Source organism: Scyliorhinus canicula, chromosome 2, assembly GCF_902713615.1.
Source record: "Scyliorhinus canicula chromosome 2, sScyCan1.1, whole genome shotgun sequence".
NCBI lineage: Eukaryota > Metazoa > Chordata > Chondrichthyes > Carcharhiniformes > Scyliorhinidae > Scyliorhinus > Scyliorhinus canicula.
This window is the reverse complement of record NC_052147.1, coordinates 289,206,337-289,224,442: the sequence shown is the minus strand read 5'-3', so window position 1 is coordinate 289,224,442 and position 18,106 is coordinate 289,206,337. Positions and strand designations below refer to the sequence as shown.

Sequence of the window (18,106 nt, the reverse complement as noted above, 5' to 3'; positions counted from 1 at the left end):
TATTCCGAATACTACGAGCATTCAGGTAAAGTACACTTATGTTGGTTTTTTTACCTCTGTTTTAAATCTTAACATCTCCAGTTTTATTCCTTTTAGTATTACTGGGCCTATTCACTGAACACCCTCAGTCACTGTACCTTGTACTGTCACCCTTTTTGATTTTTGACTATGTCTTCTCTGCCTTGCACTTTCCCCCTTACTTCCTTTTGCTTCTGTCCCTGTTTTACTACCTTCCAACTTCCTGCATCGGTTCCCATCCCCCTGCCACATTAGTTTAAACCTTCCCCAACAGCTCTAGCAAACACCCCCCCTCGGACATCGGTTCCAGTCCTGCCCAGGTGCAGACCGTCCCGTTTGTACTGGTCCCACCTCCCCCAGAACTGGTCCCAATGCCCCAGGAATTTGAATCCCTCCCTCTTGCACCATCTCTCGAGCCACGCATTCATCCTATCTATCCTGACATTCCTACTCTGACTAGCTCGTGGCACTGGTAGCAATCCTGTGATTACTACCTTTGAGGTCCTACTTTTTAGTTTAACTCCTAACTCCCTGAATTCCGCTTGTAGGACCTCATCCCGTTTTTTACCTATATCGTTGGTGCCTATGTGCACCACGACAGCTGGCTGTTCACCCTCCCCCCCCAGAATGTCCTGCAGCCGCTCCGAGACATCCTTGACCCTTGCACCAGGGAGGCAACATACCATCCTGGAGTCTCGATTGCATCCACAGAACCACCTGTCTATTCCCCTTACGATCGAGTCCCCTATCACTATAGCCCTGCCATTTTTCTTCCTGCCCTGCTGTGCAGCAGAGCCAGCCATGGTGCCATGAACCTGGCTGCTGCCTTCCCCTGGTGAGCCATCTCCCCCAACAGTATCCAAAGCGGTATATCTGTTTTGCAGGGAGATGACCGCAGGGGACACCTGCACTGCCTTCCTACTCTTGCTCTGTCTTTTGGTCACCCATTTGCTATCTCCCTCAGTAATTTTCACCTGCGGTGTGACCAACTCACTAAACGTGCTATCCACGACCTCCTCAGCATCGCGGATGCTCCAAAGTGAGTCCATCCGCAGCTCCAGAGCCGTCAAGCGGTCTAACAAGAGCTGCACCTGAACACACTTCTTGCACGTGAAGGAGCCAGGGACAGTGGACGTGTCCCTGAGCTCCCACATCGCACACGAGGAGCATGACACGGGTCAGGGATCTCCTGCCATGTCTTAAACCTTAGGTAAACTTATACAACTGCAATTTCAAAATAAAAATAAATAAATTAGACAATGAAAAGAAAAACTACTTACCAGTCACTTACCAGGGTTAAAAAGCACCTCCGAAAAAGCACCTTCTCTCACTCTGCACCAAATTACCTCACTGCACCAAATTACCAAGTTGCAATTCCCACTCTATAGAACATAGAACAGTACAGCACAGAACAGGCCCTTCGGCCCTCGATGTTGTGCCGAGCCATGATCACCCTACTCAAACCCACGTATCCACCCTATACCCGCAACCCAACAACCCCCCTCTTAACCTTACTTTTATTAGGACACTACGGGCAATTTAGCATGGCCAATCCACCTAACCCACACATCTTTGAACTGTGGGAGGAAACCGGAGCACCCGGAGGAAACCCACGCACACAGGGGGAGGACGTGCAGACTCCACACAGACAGTGACCCTAGCCGGGAATCGAACCTGGGACCCTGGAGCTGTGAAGCATTTATGCTAACCACCATGCTACCCTGCTGCCCCCAATGTGCCTCACTCCGGATGTGTCTCCTTGAAAAGCGCAAACTTACTGAGTGCGCTTTCTGTCTGTCTTTTATGCAGACCTCAGCTAATCGATGACTCAAAAAATCCCTAAACTTCAAAGAGAAGAATACAATGTGCCCTTTGTGCCCCTAAACAGGCCTCAGGTGACTGACAGATAACTGCCTCTCAGCAATTAGGGTGGGGGCAGCTTCAACCAATCAGACACTAAGCTACACACTGCACTTTTAACTGAAAAACAGCAGAATTAGATTTTCCACTTACCTTTCCTGATTACCTCACTGCACCAAATTACCAAATTGCAATTCCCACTCTAGATGTGCCTCACTCCGGATGTGTCTCCTTGAAAAGCGCAAGTTCCTGTCGAATATTATCATTGGCCTTCCCCCAATTTTGCACCTCATAATTAGCTTCCCTACTTAGCCCAATTTAATACCTCGGCCCAGCTTTAGTGGTAGGCCTAGGTAGTGTGCTCTTTCAGAGGATTGGTGCAGACCCGTTGGGCCGAATGCCCTCTGCACTGTAGAGATTCTATGAGTCTCTATGTAGAGGTAGCAGATGACCATGAACATACTGAACTACTGATCAAGCTCTTATTATTAAGAAGGCATTTGGTCTACGTCTGCTAGGGTGGCACAGTAGCACAGTGGTTAGCACTGTTGCTTGATAGCGCCAGGGTCCCAGGTTCTATTCCCCGCTGGGTCACTATCTGGGTAGGGTCTGCACGTTCTCCCCATGTCTGCGTGGGTTTCCTCCGAGTGCTCAGGTTTCCTCCCACAAGTCCCGAAAGGCGTGCTTGTTAGGTGAATTGGACATTCTGAATTCTCCCTCTGTGACCCGAACAAGCGCCGAAATGTGGCGACTAGGGGATTTTCACAGTAACGTCATTGCAGTGTTATTGTGGGGTGCTCTGAATGGCTGTGGTGCTTCCCTCACTGTGGAATGTACCACAGTATTTGGTATATTGTCACTTACTTAAGGATGTTCCTGAGTATTAAGTGTATTGCCCCTCACTGTGGAATATTGCTGAGTATTTGAAATGAAAAATGAAATGAAAATCGCTTATTGTCACGAGTAGGCTTCAATGAAGTTACTGTGAAAAGCCCCTAGTCGCCACATTCCGGCGCCTGTCCGGGGAGGCTGGTACGGGCATCGAACCGTGCTGCTGGCCTGCTTTAAAAGCTTTAAAAATTTGGAGTATTGACACTCATTTCGGAATGTGACTGAGTATTTGGAGGACTGTTCCCCACCTCCCTGCAGCCCGCCCCCACACTGTGGCGGTTGTTTCAGGCCAATCTCAACAGACTGACTCTAGATGTGAACAAAGTGCAAGGGGATTAGTACTCACAAGAATTGAAGAGTGATTCCAAACTTTTTCATGCTGCTTGTGATGACATCCATCTGGTCGTAACTGAAGGGACTGTTCAGGTCGGTGAACACTGCGATATGTAATTTCTCATACTTCTTTCCCCTAAAAAGCAAAATGGTATAAAACTGGTTGAGTCACATCATGACAGGGAAGTACAGGATCAGGCCATTTAGAAATTCGATGTTTGTGCTTTCCTCCACAAGATTTTAAGAGGGCTCTTAAAAGGAGGGAGAGCACTTGACTAATACCTGGATTGGGCACGTTGTCGTCGGAGGAAAGGCTGGACAGGCTGGGTTTGCATCCACTGGAATTTAAAAGAGTATGAGGTGACGTGATTGAAACATTGAAGGACCTAACACAGGGTGGATGTGGAGAGGATGTTTCCTCCTGTGACAGAATCTAGAACCAGGTGTCCCCCCATGTAGGGCAGAGATGAGAAAAAATATTTTCTATCAAAAGAGCGAGAGTCTTTGCAACTCTCCCTCAAAAGGCAGTGGGAGCAGAGTGTCTGAATATTATTAAGACAGGTCGATAAGATTCTTGATAAACACAGAGGTGCAAAGTTATTAGGAGTAGGCAGGCGTTCCAATCAGATCAGCCATGATCTTCCTGAATGGCAGAGCAGGAGAGGTCAAGTGGCCGGCTCCTAATTCTGATGTTTGTTTGTATGTTTGTGTGAAAGCTCAGGAGGCCTTGGAAGGTAAGTTCAATAACATTTATTTAATCAATATAATGGCCACAATTCAAAGGTCCCGGTCCAAGCCAGGTAGTAAAGGGCTCGTCTGCAAGATCCAGCTGTGCCCACTAGAGGGGAAGCTCATATTCTACAAGTCCCATGGGGAGATCAATCAATATGCCCCCGTGGGCCCCTCCCCCACCTCCAAGTCCAAAAGTTCCTCCACAATGAATTGTTGAGAGGGCCTCCTTTGCCTTTTCATAGAATCATAGAATTTACAGTGCAGAAGGAGGCCATTCAGCCCATCGAGTCAGCACTGGCTCTTAGAAAGAGAACGCTACCTTTTGTAAATCCATGCTGACTTTGTCCGATTGCATCACTGCTTTCCAAATGCTGTGCTATGAAATCCTTGATAATGGACTCCAGCAACTTCCCTCCTACTGATGTCAGGCTCACTGGTCTATAGTTCCCTGTTTTCTCTCTACCTCCCTTTTTGAATAGCGGGGTTACATTCGCTAACCTCCAATCTGTAGGAACAATTCCAGAGTCGAAAGAATTTTGGAAAATGACCACCATTGGATCTCCTATTTCCAGAGCCACTCCCTTAAGTAGTTTGGGATGAAGATTATCAGGTCCTGGAGATTTTATAGACGGATATCGCAGGTGGATGTGCTTCTCCGAACTGTGGGGCCGGGTCGGGCGTATATAGTGTTGGGGGTCGGATTGCCTTTTTCGTGTGGGACGACGAAGGGGCAATGCTGGGGACACATCTCTGATTGCGACATCCTCCAAGACTACTGAGGGTTCCGTGTCCATATCCAAGGCTAAGTCATCCACGTTCTGCTGGTCTGTGCATTGGTCTATGGTGGGAATTGTTTCCTGACTAAAGGACAGACAGGATGGTCGAGGCACAGATTTATCCAGCATGGCTCCTTCCTCTTTGCCCTCAAGGTGATCTGTGTGTTTCTGCAGTCTTTTCCCTAGTCCTGACCACGTAAGAAACTGGCCCCATTTTCTCCACTACAGTCCCTGGGACCAATTGGTCGGCGTTTACGAAATTTTGAATATATACAGCGTCCCCTGGTTAATACCTCTGACATGTTCAGTGATCGTGTACCTTTTCTGGAGGACGTATTTTGTTTCTACCTCCCACCAGGATACGGGAAAATTAAACGAAGGCGGATCTGGAAGTGTGGCACATTAGCAATTCTGCCAGCGCTATCCTAGTTGTGATGTGCAGAGTCATTCCGTCGTTTAATAAGAACCACGCCAACTTTGTTTCAAGGCAACCCATGTTCTTTTCTGCATTTTGGGAGATCAAATCAGGGCAGGACCTACTCAGTTAATGGTAGGGAGTTGGGGAGAGTTACAGAACAAAGAGATCTAGGGGAACAGGTTCATAGCTCCTTGAAGGTGGGAGTCACAGATGGACACTGTGATGAAGAAGGCATTTAGAATGAGAGGTTCTATTGGTCAGAATATTGAATACAAGAATTGGGACGTCTTGTTGAAGTTGTACGAGACATTAGTAAGATCACACATGGAATACTGTGTTCAGCTCTGGTCACCCTATTATAGGAAGGATATTGTTAAACTAGAAAAAGTGCAAATGAGATTTACGAGGATACTACCAGGACTTGATGGTCTGACCTATAAGGATAGGCTGGGACTTTTTTCCCTGGAGCAAAGGAGGCTGAGGGGTGGTCTTAGAGGTTTATGAAAGAGAAGGGCACAGATAAGGTGGAAAGTCAGCATCTTTTCCCAGAGTTAGAGGAGTCTAGAACTAGTGTGGAGGCTGAGGAGATAAGCGAGATACAAAATGAATACTTTTCGTCAGTATTCACTCAGGAAAAAGATAATATTGTGGAGGAGAATGCTGAGACCCAGGCTATTAGAATAGATGGCATTGAGGTGCTTAGGGAAGAAGTGTTGGCAATTCTGGACAAGGTGAAAATAGATAAGTCCCCGGGGCCTGATGGGATTTATCCTAGGATTCTCTGGGAATCCAGGGAAGAGATTGCTGAGCCTTTGGCTTTGATTTTTAGGTATTCATTGGCTACAGGAATAGTGCCAGAGGACTGGAGGATAGCAAATGTGGTCCCTTTGTTCAAGAAGGGGAGTAGAGATAACCCCGGTAACTATAGGCCGGTGAGCCTAACGTCTGTGGTGGGTAAAGTCTTGGAGAGGATTATAAAATATACGATTTATAATCATCTAGATAGGAATAATATGATTAGGGATAGTCAGCATGGTTTTGTGAAGGGTAGGTCATGCCTCACAAACCTTACCGAGTTCTTTGAGAAGGTGACTGAACAGGTAGACGAGGGTAGAGCAGTTGATGTGGTGTATATGGATTTCAGTAAAGCGTTTGTTAAGGTTCCCCACGGTCGGCTATTGCAGAAAATACGGAGACTGGGGATTGAGGGTGATTTAGAGATGTGGATCAGAAATTGGCTAGTTGAAAGAAGACAGAGAGTGGTAGTTGATGGGAAATGTTCAGAATGGAGTTCAGTTACGAGTGGCGTACCACAAGGATCTGTTCTGGGGCCGTTGCTGTTTGTCATTTTTATAAATGACCTAGAGGAGGGCGCAGAAGGATGGGTGAGTAAATTTGCAGACGACACTAAAGTCGGTGGAGTTGTAGACAGTGCGGAAGGATGTTGCAGGTTACAGAGGGACACAGATAAGCTGCAGAGCTGGGCTGAGAGGTGGCAAATGGAGTTTAATGTGGAGAAGTGTGAGGTGATTCACTTTGGAAAGAATAACAGGAATGCGGAATATTTGGCTAATGGTAAAATTCTTAGCAGTGTGGATGAGCAGAGGGATCTCGGTGTCCATGTACACAGATCCCTGAAAGTTGCCACCCAGTTTGATAGGGTTGTGAAGAAGGCCTATGGCGTGTTGGCCTTTATTGGTAGAGGGATTGAGTTCCGGAGCCATGAGGTCATGTTGCCGTTGTACAAAACTCTAGTACGGCCGCATTTGGAGTATTGCGTACAGTTCTGGTCGCCTCATTATAGGAAGGACGTGGAAGCTTTGGAACGGGTGCAGAGGAGATTTACCAGGATGTTGCCTGGTATGGAGGGAAAATCTTATGAGGAAAGGCTGATGGACTTGAGGTTGTTCTCGTTAGAGAGAAGAAGGTTAAGAGGTGACTTAATAGAGGCATACAAAATGATCAGAGGGTTAGATAGGGTGGACAGTGAGAGCCTTCTCCCGCGGATGGAGGTGGCTAGCACGAGGGGACATAGCCTTAAATTGAGGGGTAATAGATATAGGACAGAGGTCAGAGGTGGGTTTTTTACGCAAAGAGTGGTGAGGCCGTGGAATGCCCTACCTGCAACAGTAGTGAACTCGCCAACATTGAGGGCATTTAAAAGTTTATTGGATAAGCATATGGATGATAAGGGCATAGTGTAGGTTAGATGGCCTTTAGTTTTTTTCCATGTCGGTGCAACATCGAGGGTCGAAGGGCCTGTACTGCGCTGTATCATTCTATGTTCTATGTTCTATGTTCTAGGGGGCGGAGGTTCAAGATGAGAGGGGAAGAGATACAAAAGAGACCAGAGGGGAAATTCTTTCCACACAGAGGTTGGTGAGCATCTGGAACGAGCTGCCAAAGGCAGTGGTAGAGGCGGGTACAATTTTTTCCTTTAAAAAAGTTAGTTACATGGGCAAGGTGCGTATAAACAAAAAACAAAGAACAAAGAAAATTACAGGACAGGAACAGGCCCTTCGGCCCTCCCAGCCTGCGCCGATCCAGATCCTTTATCTAAACCTATCGCCTATTTTCCACGGATCTACTTCCTTCTGTTCCCCGCCCGTTCATATATCTGTCTAGATGCATCTCAAATGATGCTGTCGTGCCCGCCTCCACCACCTCTGCTGGCAAAGCATTCCAGGGACCCACCACCCACTGCGTAAAAAACTTCCCACGCACATCTCCCTTAAACTTTCCCCCTCTCACCTTGAAATCGTGACCCCTTGTAATTGATACCCCCACTCTTGGAAAAAGCTTGTTGCTATCCACCCTGTCCATACCTCTCAATTTTGTAGACCTCAATCAGGTCTCCCCTCAACCTCCGTCTTTCCAATGAAAACAATCTTAATCTACTCAACCTTTCTTCATAGCTAGCACCTTCCATACCAGGCAACATCCTGGTGAACCTCCTCTGCACCCTCTCTAAAGCATCCACATCCTTCTGGTAATGTGGCGACCAGAACTGCATGCAGTATTCCAAATGTGGCCTAACCAAAGTCATATACAACTGTTACATGACCTGCCGGCTCTTGTACTCAATACCCTGTCCAAAGAAGGCAAGCATGCTGTATCCTTCTTGACTACTCTATCGACCTGAGTTGCCACCTTCAGGGTACATAAGAACATAAGAACTAGGAGCAGGAGTAGGTCATCTGGCCCCTCGAGCCTGCTCCGCCATTCAATTAGATCATGGCTGATCTTTTGTGGACTCAGCTCCACTTTCCGGCCCGAACACCATAACCCTTAATCCCTTTATTCTTCAAAAAACTATCTATCTTTACCTTAAAAACATGTAATGAAGGAGCCTCAATTGCTTCATTGGGCAAGGAATTCCATAGATTCACAACCCTTTGGGTGAAGAAGTTCCTCCTAAACTCAGTCCTAAATCTACTTCCCCTTATTTTGAGGCTGTGTCCCCTAGTTCTGCTTTCACCCGCCAGTGGAAACAACCTGCCCGCATCTATCCTATCTATTCCCTTTATAATTTTAAATGTTTCTATAAGATCCCCCCTCATCCTTCTAAATTCCAACGAGTACAATGGACCTGAACTCCCAGATCTCTCTGTACATCAATTTTCCCCAGGGCTCTTCCATTGACCATATAGTCCGCTCTTGAATTAGATCTTCCAAAATGCATCACCTCGCATTTGCCTGGATTGAACTCCATATGCCATTTCTCTGCCCAACTCTCCAATCTATCTATATTTTGCTGTATTCTCTGACAGTCCTCCTCGTTATCTGCAACTCCACCAATCTTAGTATCATCTGCAAACTTGCTAATAGACCACCTATACCTTTGTCCAGATCATTTATGTATATCACAAACAACAGTGATCTGAGCAAACAACAGTGATCCCTGTGGAACACCACTAGTCACCTTTCTCCATTTTGAGACACTCCCTTCCACCACTACTCTCTGTCTCCTGTTGCCCAGCCAGTTCTTTATCCATCTAGCTAGTACACCCTGAACCCCATACGACTTCACTTTTTCCATCAATCTGCCATGGGAAACCTTATCAAACGCCTTACTAAAGTCCATGTATATGACATCTACAGCCCTTCCCTCATCAATTAACTTTGTCACTTCCTCAAAGAATTCTATTAGGTTTGTAAAACATGACCTTCCCTGCACAAAACCATGCTGCCTATCTCTGATAAGTCCATTTTCTTCCAAATGTGAATAGATCCTATCCCTCAGTTTCTTCTCCAACAGTTTGCCGACCACTGACGTCAAGCTCACAGGTCTATAATTCCCTGGATTATCCCTGCTACCCTTTTTAAACAAAGTGACAACATTAGCAATTTTCCAGTCCTCCGGTACCTCACCCGTGCTCAAGGATGCTGCAAAGATATGGCCTCACGGTAGCATGGTGGTTAGCATCAATGCTTCACAGCTCCAGGGTCCCAGGTTCGATTCCCGGCTGGGTCACTGTCTGTGTGGAGTCTGCACGTCCTCCCTGTGTGTGCGTGGGTTTCCTCCGGGTGCTCCGGTTTCCTCCCACAGTTCAAAGATGTGCGGGTTAGGTGGATTGGCCATGCTAAATTGCCCGTAGTGTAAGGTTAATGGGGGGATTGTTGGGTTACGGGTATACGGGTTACGTGGGTTTAAGTAGGGTGATCATTGCTCGGCACAACATCGAGGGCCGAAGAGCCTGTTCTGTGCTGTACTGTTCTATGTTCTATATCTGTCAAGGCCCCAGCTATTTCGTCCCTCGGTAACCTAGGATAGATCCCATCCAGTCCTGGGGACTTGTCCACCTTAATGCCTTTTAGAATACCCAAAACTTCCCCCTTCCTTATGCCGACTTGACCTAGAGTATTTAAACATCCATCCCTAGCCTCAACATCCGTCATGTCCCTCTCCTTTGTGAATACCGATGCAAAGTACTCATTAAGAATCTCACCCCATTTCCTCTGACTCCACGCATAAATTCCCTCTTTTGTCTTTGAGTGGGCCAATCCTTTCTCTAGTTACCCTCTTGCTCCTTATATACGAATAAAAGGCTTTGGGATTTTCCTTAATCCTGTTAACCAAAGATATTTCATGACCCCTTTTAGCCCTCTTTATTGCGTGTTTGAGATTTGTCCTACTTTCCCGATATTCCTCCAAAGTTTCATCAGTTTCAAGTCGCCCCGATCTTATGTATGCTTCCTTTTTCATCTTAGCTAGTCTCACAATTCCAACCATCATCCATGGTTCCCTAATCCTGCCATTTCTAAACCTCATTTTCACAGGGACATGTCTGTCCAGCACTCTAATCAACCTTTCCTTAAAAGACTCCCACATTTAAAATGTGGATTTACCCTTAAACAGCTGCTCCCAATCCACATTCCCTAGCTCCTGCCAAATTTTGTTATACTTGGCCTGCCCCCAATTTAGCACTCTTCCTTTATGTCCATGAGTATTCTAAAATTTACAGAATTGTGATCGCTATTCCCAAAGTAATCACCGACTGAAACTTCAACCACCTGGCCGGGATCATTCCCCAATACCAGGTCCAGTATGGCCCCTTCCCGAGTTGGACTATTTACATACTGCTCTAAAAAACTCTCCTGGATGCTCCTTATAAATTCTGCTCCATCTACGCCTCCAACACTACATGAGTCCCATTCAATGTTGGGGAAGTTAAAATCTCCCATCACAACCACCCTATTGCTCCTACATTTTTCTATCATCTGTCTACATATTTGTACCTCTACTTCACGCTCGCTTTTGGGAGGCCTGTCGTAAAGTCCCAGCAATGTTACTGCACCTTTCCTATTTCTTAGCTCTACCCATATTGCCTCAGTGCTCGAATCCTCCATCGTGCCCTCCTTAATCACAGCTGTGATATCATCTCTGACCAGTAATGCAACTCCTCCACCCCTTTTACCTCCCTCTCTATCCCTCCTGAAGCATCTATACCCTGGGATATTCAGTTGCCAGTCTTACCCTTCCCTCAACCAAGTCTCAGTAATACCAATAACATCATATTCCCAGGTGCTAATCCAAGCCCTAAATTCATCTGCCTTACCTGCTACACTTCTCGCATTAAAACAAATGGACCTCAGACCACCTGTCCCTTTGCGTTCATCACCTCTTCCCTGTCTACTCTTCCCCTTAGTCACATTGAGTTTGAAATGAAATGAATGAAAATCGCTTATTGTCACGAGTAGGCTTCAATGAAGTTACTGTGAAAAGCTCCTAGTCGCCATATTCCGGCGCCTGTCCGGGGAGGCTGGTACGGGAATCGAACCGTGCTGCTGGCCTGCTTGGTCTGCTTTAAAAGCCAGCGATTTAGCCTGGTGAGCTAAACCAGCCCCTAGTTTATTATCGAGTTTATTATCTAGTACCTTACTGGCTTTAGTTGCTGCCTCTTTACTGACCTCTAACTTCCTAATCTGGTTCCCATCCCCCTGCCATATTAATTTAAAACCTCCCCAACAGATACCCCCTCCCGTATCGAGGGATATGGGCCACATGCCACATAAGTGGGACTAGCTTAGTGATAGAAACTGGGCAGCACGGACAAGCTGGGCCGAAGGGCATGTTTTTTATACTGTTCACATCGATGACTCTATACACTGTTTAAACATTTGGACTTCCTGCTCAGCAAATGGTACGGAGCGGTTCGGACATGTTTCATGCCATTGGCCTGGAACATCTCACTGGTAATTGGGAATTCAATTGTCCATGACAAGCATCTCTGGAATTCTATGGATGCTGAATGATTGGCGCAATTTCTTCACGGTTATTTGTGAGGTGATAGAAGACATTCGGTGCACGTCCAGCCACTTTCAGTGGGCATCTATAAGGATCCCATAAATGGCCTGGCAAAATCGGCATGCAAGCGCAGGGTGGAGTGACACGTATATTCCCCCCACTGTCGTTAGATGGTTCAATCCTTTCCCTGGTCATCCTCTTGCTTTTTACATATGAAGAAAAAGCTTTGGGATTCACCTTAATCCTACTTGCCAATAACTTTTCATGACCCCTCCAAGCCCTCCTAATTTCCTGCTTCAGTACCTTCCTATTTTCTTTGTAGTCCTCAAGGGTTTTGATTGTCCCCACCCTATCGGCATGGAAGCACAGTGGTTAGCACAGTTGCTTCACAGCTCCAGGGTCCCAGGTTCGACTCCTGGCTTGGGCCACTGTCTGTGTGGAGTCTGCACGTTCTCCCCGTGTGTGTGTGGGTTTCCTCCGGGTGCTCCGTTACCTCCCACAGTCCAAAGATGTGCAGGTTAGGTGGATTAGAACATAGAACATAGAACACTACAGCGCAGTACGGGCCCTTCGGCCCTCGATGTTGCGCCGACCTGTGAAACCATCTGAAGCCTATCTGACCTACACTATTCCATATTCATCCATATGTCTATCCAGTGACCACTTAAATACCCTTAAAGTTGGCGAGTCTACTACTATTGCAGGCAGGGCGTTCCACACCCCTACTACTCTCTGAGTAAAGAAACTGCCTCTGACATCTGTCCTATATCTCTCACCCCTCAATTTAAAGCTATGTCCCCTCGTGTTGGTCATCACCATCCGAGGAAAAAGACTCTCACTGTCCACCCTATCTAACCCTCTGACTATCTTATATGTCTCTATTAAGTCACCTCTCAGCCTTCTCCTCTCTAACGAAAACAACCTCAATTCCCTGAGCCTTTCCTCGTAAGACCTTCCCTCCATACTAGGCAACATCCTAGTAAATCTCCTCTGAACCCTTTCCAAAGCTTCCACATCCTTCCTATAATGTGGTGACCAGAACTGCACGCAGTACTCCAGGTGTGGCCGCACCAGAGTTATGTACAGCTGCAGCATGACCTTGTGGTTCCGAAACTCAATCCCCCTGCTTATAAAGGCTAGCACACCATATGCCTTCTTAACAGCCCTATTAACCTGGGTGGCAACTTTCAGGGATTTATGTACCTGGATGCCGAGATCTCTCTGTTCATCTACACTACCAAGAATCTTGCCATTAGCCCAGTACTCTGCATTCCTGTTACTCCTTCCAAAGTGAACCACCTCACACTTTTCCGCATTAAACTCCATCTGCCACCTCTCAGCCCAGCTCTGCAGCTTATCTATGTCCCTCTGTATCCTATAACATCCTTCAGCAGTATCCACAACTCCACCGACCTTCGTGTCATCTGCAAATTTACTAACCCATCCTTCTATACCCTCTTCCAGGTCATTTATAAAAATGACAAACAGCAGTGGCCCCAAAACAGATCCTTGCGGTACACCACTAGTAACTGAACTCCAGGATGAACATTTGCCATCAACCACCACCCTCTGTCTTCTTTCAGCTAGCCAATTACTGATCCAAACCGCTAAATCACCTTCAATTCCATACTTCCTTATTTTCTGCAATAGCCTACCGTGGGGAACCTTATCAAACGCCTTACTGAAATCCATATACACCACATCAACAGCTTTACCCTGATCCACCTGTTTGGTCACCTTCTCAAAAAACTCAATAAGGTTTGTGAGACATGACCTACCCTTCACAAAACCGTGTTGACTATCGCTAATCAACTTGTTCTTTTCAAGATGATTATAAACCCTATCTCTTATAACCTTTTCCAACATTTTACCCACAACCGAAGTAAGGCTCACAGGTCTATAATTACCAGGGTTGTCTCTACTCCCCTTCTTGAACAAGGGGACAACATTTGCTATCCTCCAGTCTTCCGGCACTATTCCTGTCGACAAAGACGACATAAAGATCAAGAACAAAGGCTCAGCAATCTCCTCCCTGGCTTCCCAGAGAATCCTAGGATAAATCCCATCTGGCCCAGGGGACTTATCTATTTTGACATTTTCTAAAATTGCTAACACCTCCTCCTTTTGAACCTCAATTCCATCTAGCCTGGTCGACTGAACCTGAGTGTTCTCCTCGACAACATTGTCTTTCTCCAGTGTAAACACTGACGAAAAATATCCATTTAATGCTTCCCCTATCTCCTCTGATTCCACACACAACTTTCCACTACTATCCTTGATTGGCCCTAATCTTACTAGAGTCATTCGTTTGTTCCTGATATACCTATAGAAAGCCTTAGGGTTTTCCTTGATCCTATCCGCCAACGACTTTTCGTGTCCTCTCCTCGCTCTTCTTAACTCTCCCTTTAGGTCCTTCCTGGCTAACCTGTAACTCTCAAGTGCCCTAACTGAGCCTTCATGTCTCATCCTAACATAAGCCTTCTTCTTCCTCTTGACAAGTGCTTCAACTTCCTTAGTAAACCACGGCTCCCTTGCTCGACAACTTCCTCCCTGCCTGACAGGTACATACTTATCAAGGACACGCAGTAGCTGTTCCTTGAAAAAGCTCCACATTTCGATTGTACCCATCCCCTGCAGTTTCCTTCCCCATCCTATACCTCCTAAATCTTGCCGAATAGCATCATAATTGCCTTTCCCCCAGCTATAATTCTTGCCTTGCGGTATATACCTATCCCTGCCCATTGCTAAAGTAAACATAACCGAGTTGTGATCACTATCACCAAAGTGCTCACCTACATCTAAATCTAACACCTGGCCGGGTTCATTACCCAGTACCAAATCCAATGTGGCCTCGCCCCTTGTTGGCCTGTCTACATACTGTGTCAGAAAACCCTCCTGCACACACTGCACAAAAACTGACCCATCTATAGTACTCGAACTATAGTATTTCCAGTCAATATTTGGAAAGTTAAAGTCTCCCATAACAACTACCCTGTTACTCTCGCTCCTGTCAAGAATCATCTTTGCAATCCTTTCCTCTACATCTCTGGGACTATTCGGAGGTCTATAGACAACTCACAACAGGGTGACCTCTCCTCTACTGTTCCTAACCTCGGCCCATACTGCCTCAGTAGACGAGTCCTCAAGCGTCCTTTCTACCGCCGTAATACTTTCCTTGATTAACAATGCCACACCCCCCCCTCTTTTACCATCTTCTCTGTTCTTACAGAAACATCTAAATCCTGGAACCTGCAACAACCATTCCTGTCCCTGCTCTACCCATGTCTCCGAAATCGCCACAACATCGAGATCCCAGGTACCAACCAATGCTGCAAGCTCACCCACCTTATTCCGGATGCTCCTGGCGTTGAAGTAGACACACTTCAAACCAGCGTCCTGCTTGCCGGTGCCCTCTTTCGAACTTTTAACCCTATCCCTGACCTCACTACTCTCAACATCCTGTACACTGGGACTACAATTTAGGTTCCCATCCCCCTGCTGAATTAGTTTAAACCCCCCCAAAGAGCACTAGCAAATCTCCCTCCCAGGATATTGGTACCCCTCTGGTTCAGGTGAAGACCATCCTGTTTGTAGAGGTCCCACCTACCCCAGAATGAGCCCCAATTATCCAGGAAACCAAAACCCTCCCTCCTGCACCATCCCTGTAGCCACGTGTTCAACTCCTCTCTCTCCTTATTTCTTACTTCGCGAGCACGTGGCACGGGTAACAACCCAGAGATAACAACTCTGTTTGTTCTAGCTCTCAGCTTCCACCCTAGCTCCCTGAATTTCTGTCTCAAATCCCCATCTCTCTTCCTACCTATGTCGTTGGTACCTATGTGGACCACGACTTGGGGCTGCTCCCCCTCCCCCTTAAGGATCCCAAAAACACGATCAGAGACATCACGAACCCTGGCACCTGGGAGGCAACACACCAACCGTGAGTCTCTTTCGTTCCCACAGAACCTCCTGTCTGTTCCTCTAACTATGGAGTCCCCAATGACAAGTGCTCAATTCCTCTTCTCCCTTCCCTTCTGAGCAACAGGGACAGACTCTGTGCCAGAGACCTGCGCCCTATTGCTTACCCCTGGTAAGTCGTCCCCCGCAACAGTATCCAAAACGGTATACTTGTTATAGAGGGGAACGACCACAGGGGATCCCTGCACTGCCTGCCGGTTCCCTCTGCCTCCCCTGACGGTAACCCATCTACTTTCTTCTTTTACCTGAGGTGTGACTACCTCCCTATAACTCCTCTCAATAACCTCCTCCGCCTCCCGAATGATCCGAAGTTCATCCAGCTCCAGCTCCAGGTCCCTAATGCGGCTCTCGAGGAGCTGGAGTTGGGTGCACTTCCCGCAGATGTAGTCAGAAGGGACACGAGACGTGACCCTTTCCTCCCACATTCTGCAGGAGGAACATTCAACTGCCCTAGCCTCCATTCCCACTGAACTAACTTCCCAACTACTGAAAAATAAAAAAATAAAAAAACTTATTAGTTTAGCAATCCAACGGACAGAGCTTTTTTTTTGGTTAGAGGAGGAGGATGGGTGGGAGACACTACATAAGTAGTGTTTCGGGTAAAGCTGTCACTCGAGAACAGCCCCTTCACAAACCACCTTCAACTTACGCTGACCGCACTGCACGTATGCAAATCTCCCCGGAACAGCCAATCAGAAGCTCTGCTCTGCTGCCCTCTGCTGGATGCTCACCTTCCGTCGAACTCCTCGGGTCACTGATGCAGGTGCACCTTCAACTTACGCTGACCGCACTGCACGTATGCAAATCTCCCCGGAACAGCCAATCAGAAGCTCTGCTCTGCTGCCCTCTGCTGGATGCTCACCTTCCGTCGAACTCCTCGGGTCACTGATGCAGGTGCACCTTCAACTTACGCTGACCGCACTGCACGTATGCAAATCTCCCCGGAACAGCCAATCAGAAGCTCTGCTCTGCTGCCCTCTGCTGGATGCTCACCTTCCGTCGAACTCTTCGGGTCACTGATGCAGGTGCACCTTCAACTTACGCTGACCGCACTGCACGTATGCAAATCTCCCCGGAACAGCCAATCAGAAGCTCTGCTCTGCTGCCCTCTGCTGGATGCTCACCTTCCGTCGAACTCCTCGGGTCACTGATGCAGGTGCACCTTCAACTTACGCTGACCGCACTGCACGTATGCAAATCTCCCCGGAACAGCCAATCAGAAGCTCTGCTCTGCTGCCCTCTGCTGGATGCTCACCTTCCGTCGAACTCCTCGGGTCACTGATGCAGGTGCACCTTCAACTTACGCTGACCGCACTGCACGTATGCAAATCTCCCCGGAACAGCCAATCAGAAGCTCTGCTCTGCTGCCCTCTGCTTGATGCTCACCTTCCGTCGAACTCCTCGGGTCACTGATGCAGGTGCACCTTCAACTTACGCTGACCGCACTGCACGTATGCAAATCTCCCCGGAACAGCCAATCAGAAGCTCTGCTCTGCTGCCCTCTGCTGGATGCTCACCTTCCGTCGAACTCTTCGGGTCACTGATGCAGGTGCACCTTCAACTTACGCTGACCGCACTGCACGTATGCAAATCTCCCCGGAACAGCCAATCAGAAGCTCTGCTCTGCTGCCCTCTGCTGGATGCTCACCTTCCGTCGAACTCCTCGGGTCACTGATGCAGGTGCACCTTCAACTTACGCTGACCGCACTGCACGTATGCAAATCTCCCCGGAACAGCCAATCAGAAGCTCTGCTCTGCTGCCCTCTACTGGATGCTCATCTTCCGTCGAACTCCTCGGGTCACTGATGCAGGTGCACCTTCAACTTACGCTGACCGCACTGCACGTATGCAAATCTCCCCGGAACAGCCAATCAGAAGCTCTGCTCTGCTGCCCTCTACTGGATGCTCACCTTCCGTCGAACTCCTCGGGTCACTGATGCAGGTGCACCTTCAACTTACGCTGACCGCACTGCACGTATGCAAATCTCCCCGGAACAGCCAATCAGAAGCTCTGCTCTGCTGCCCTCTGCTGGATGCTCACCTTCCGTCGAACTCCTCGGGTCACTGATGCAGGTGCACCTTCAACTTACGCTGACCGCACTGCACGTATGCAAATCTCCCCGGAACAGCCAATCAGAAGCTCTGCTCTGCTGCCCTCTGCTGGATGCTCACCTTCCGTCGAACTCCTCGGGTCACTGATGCAGGTGCACCTTCAACTTACGCTGACCGCACTGCACGTATGCAAATCTCCCCGGAACAGCCAATCAGAAGCTCTGCTCTGCTGCCCTCTGCTGGATGCTCACCTTCCGTCGAACTCCTCGGGTCACTGATGCAGGTGCACCTTCAACTTAC

The 18,106-nt window shown here is 47.7% G+C and overlaps 1 protein-coding gene across 1 annotated transcript in view; it reads right to left on the bottom strand.

The window, feature by feature from the left end:
- The window catches only part of xrcc5 (X-ray repair complementing defective repair in Chinese hamster cells 5), a 333,072-nt gene that overhangs the window by 263,845 nt on the left and 51,121 nt on the right, over nucleotides 1-18,106 (bottom strand). Inside the window, exon 5 of the mRNA XM_038790233.1 lies at nucleotides 3,116-3,238. Within this exon, the coding sequence (XP_038646161.1) occupies nucleotides 3,116-3,238 (123 nt within the window). The remainder of the gene's footprint in view (nucleotides 1-3,115; nucleotides 3,239-18,106) is intronic.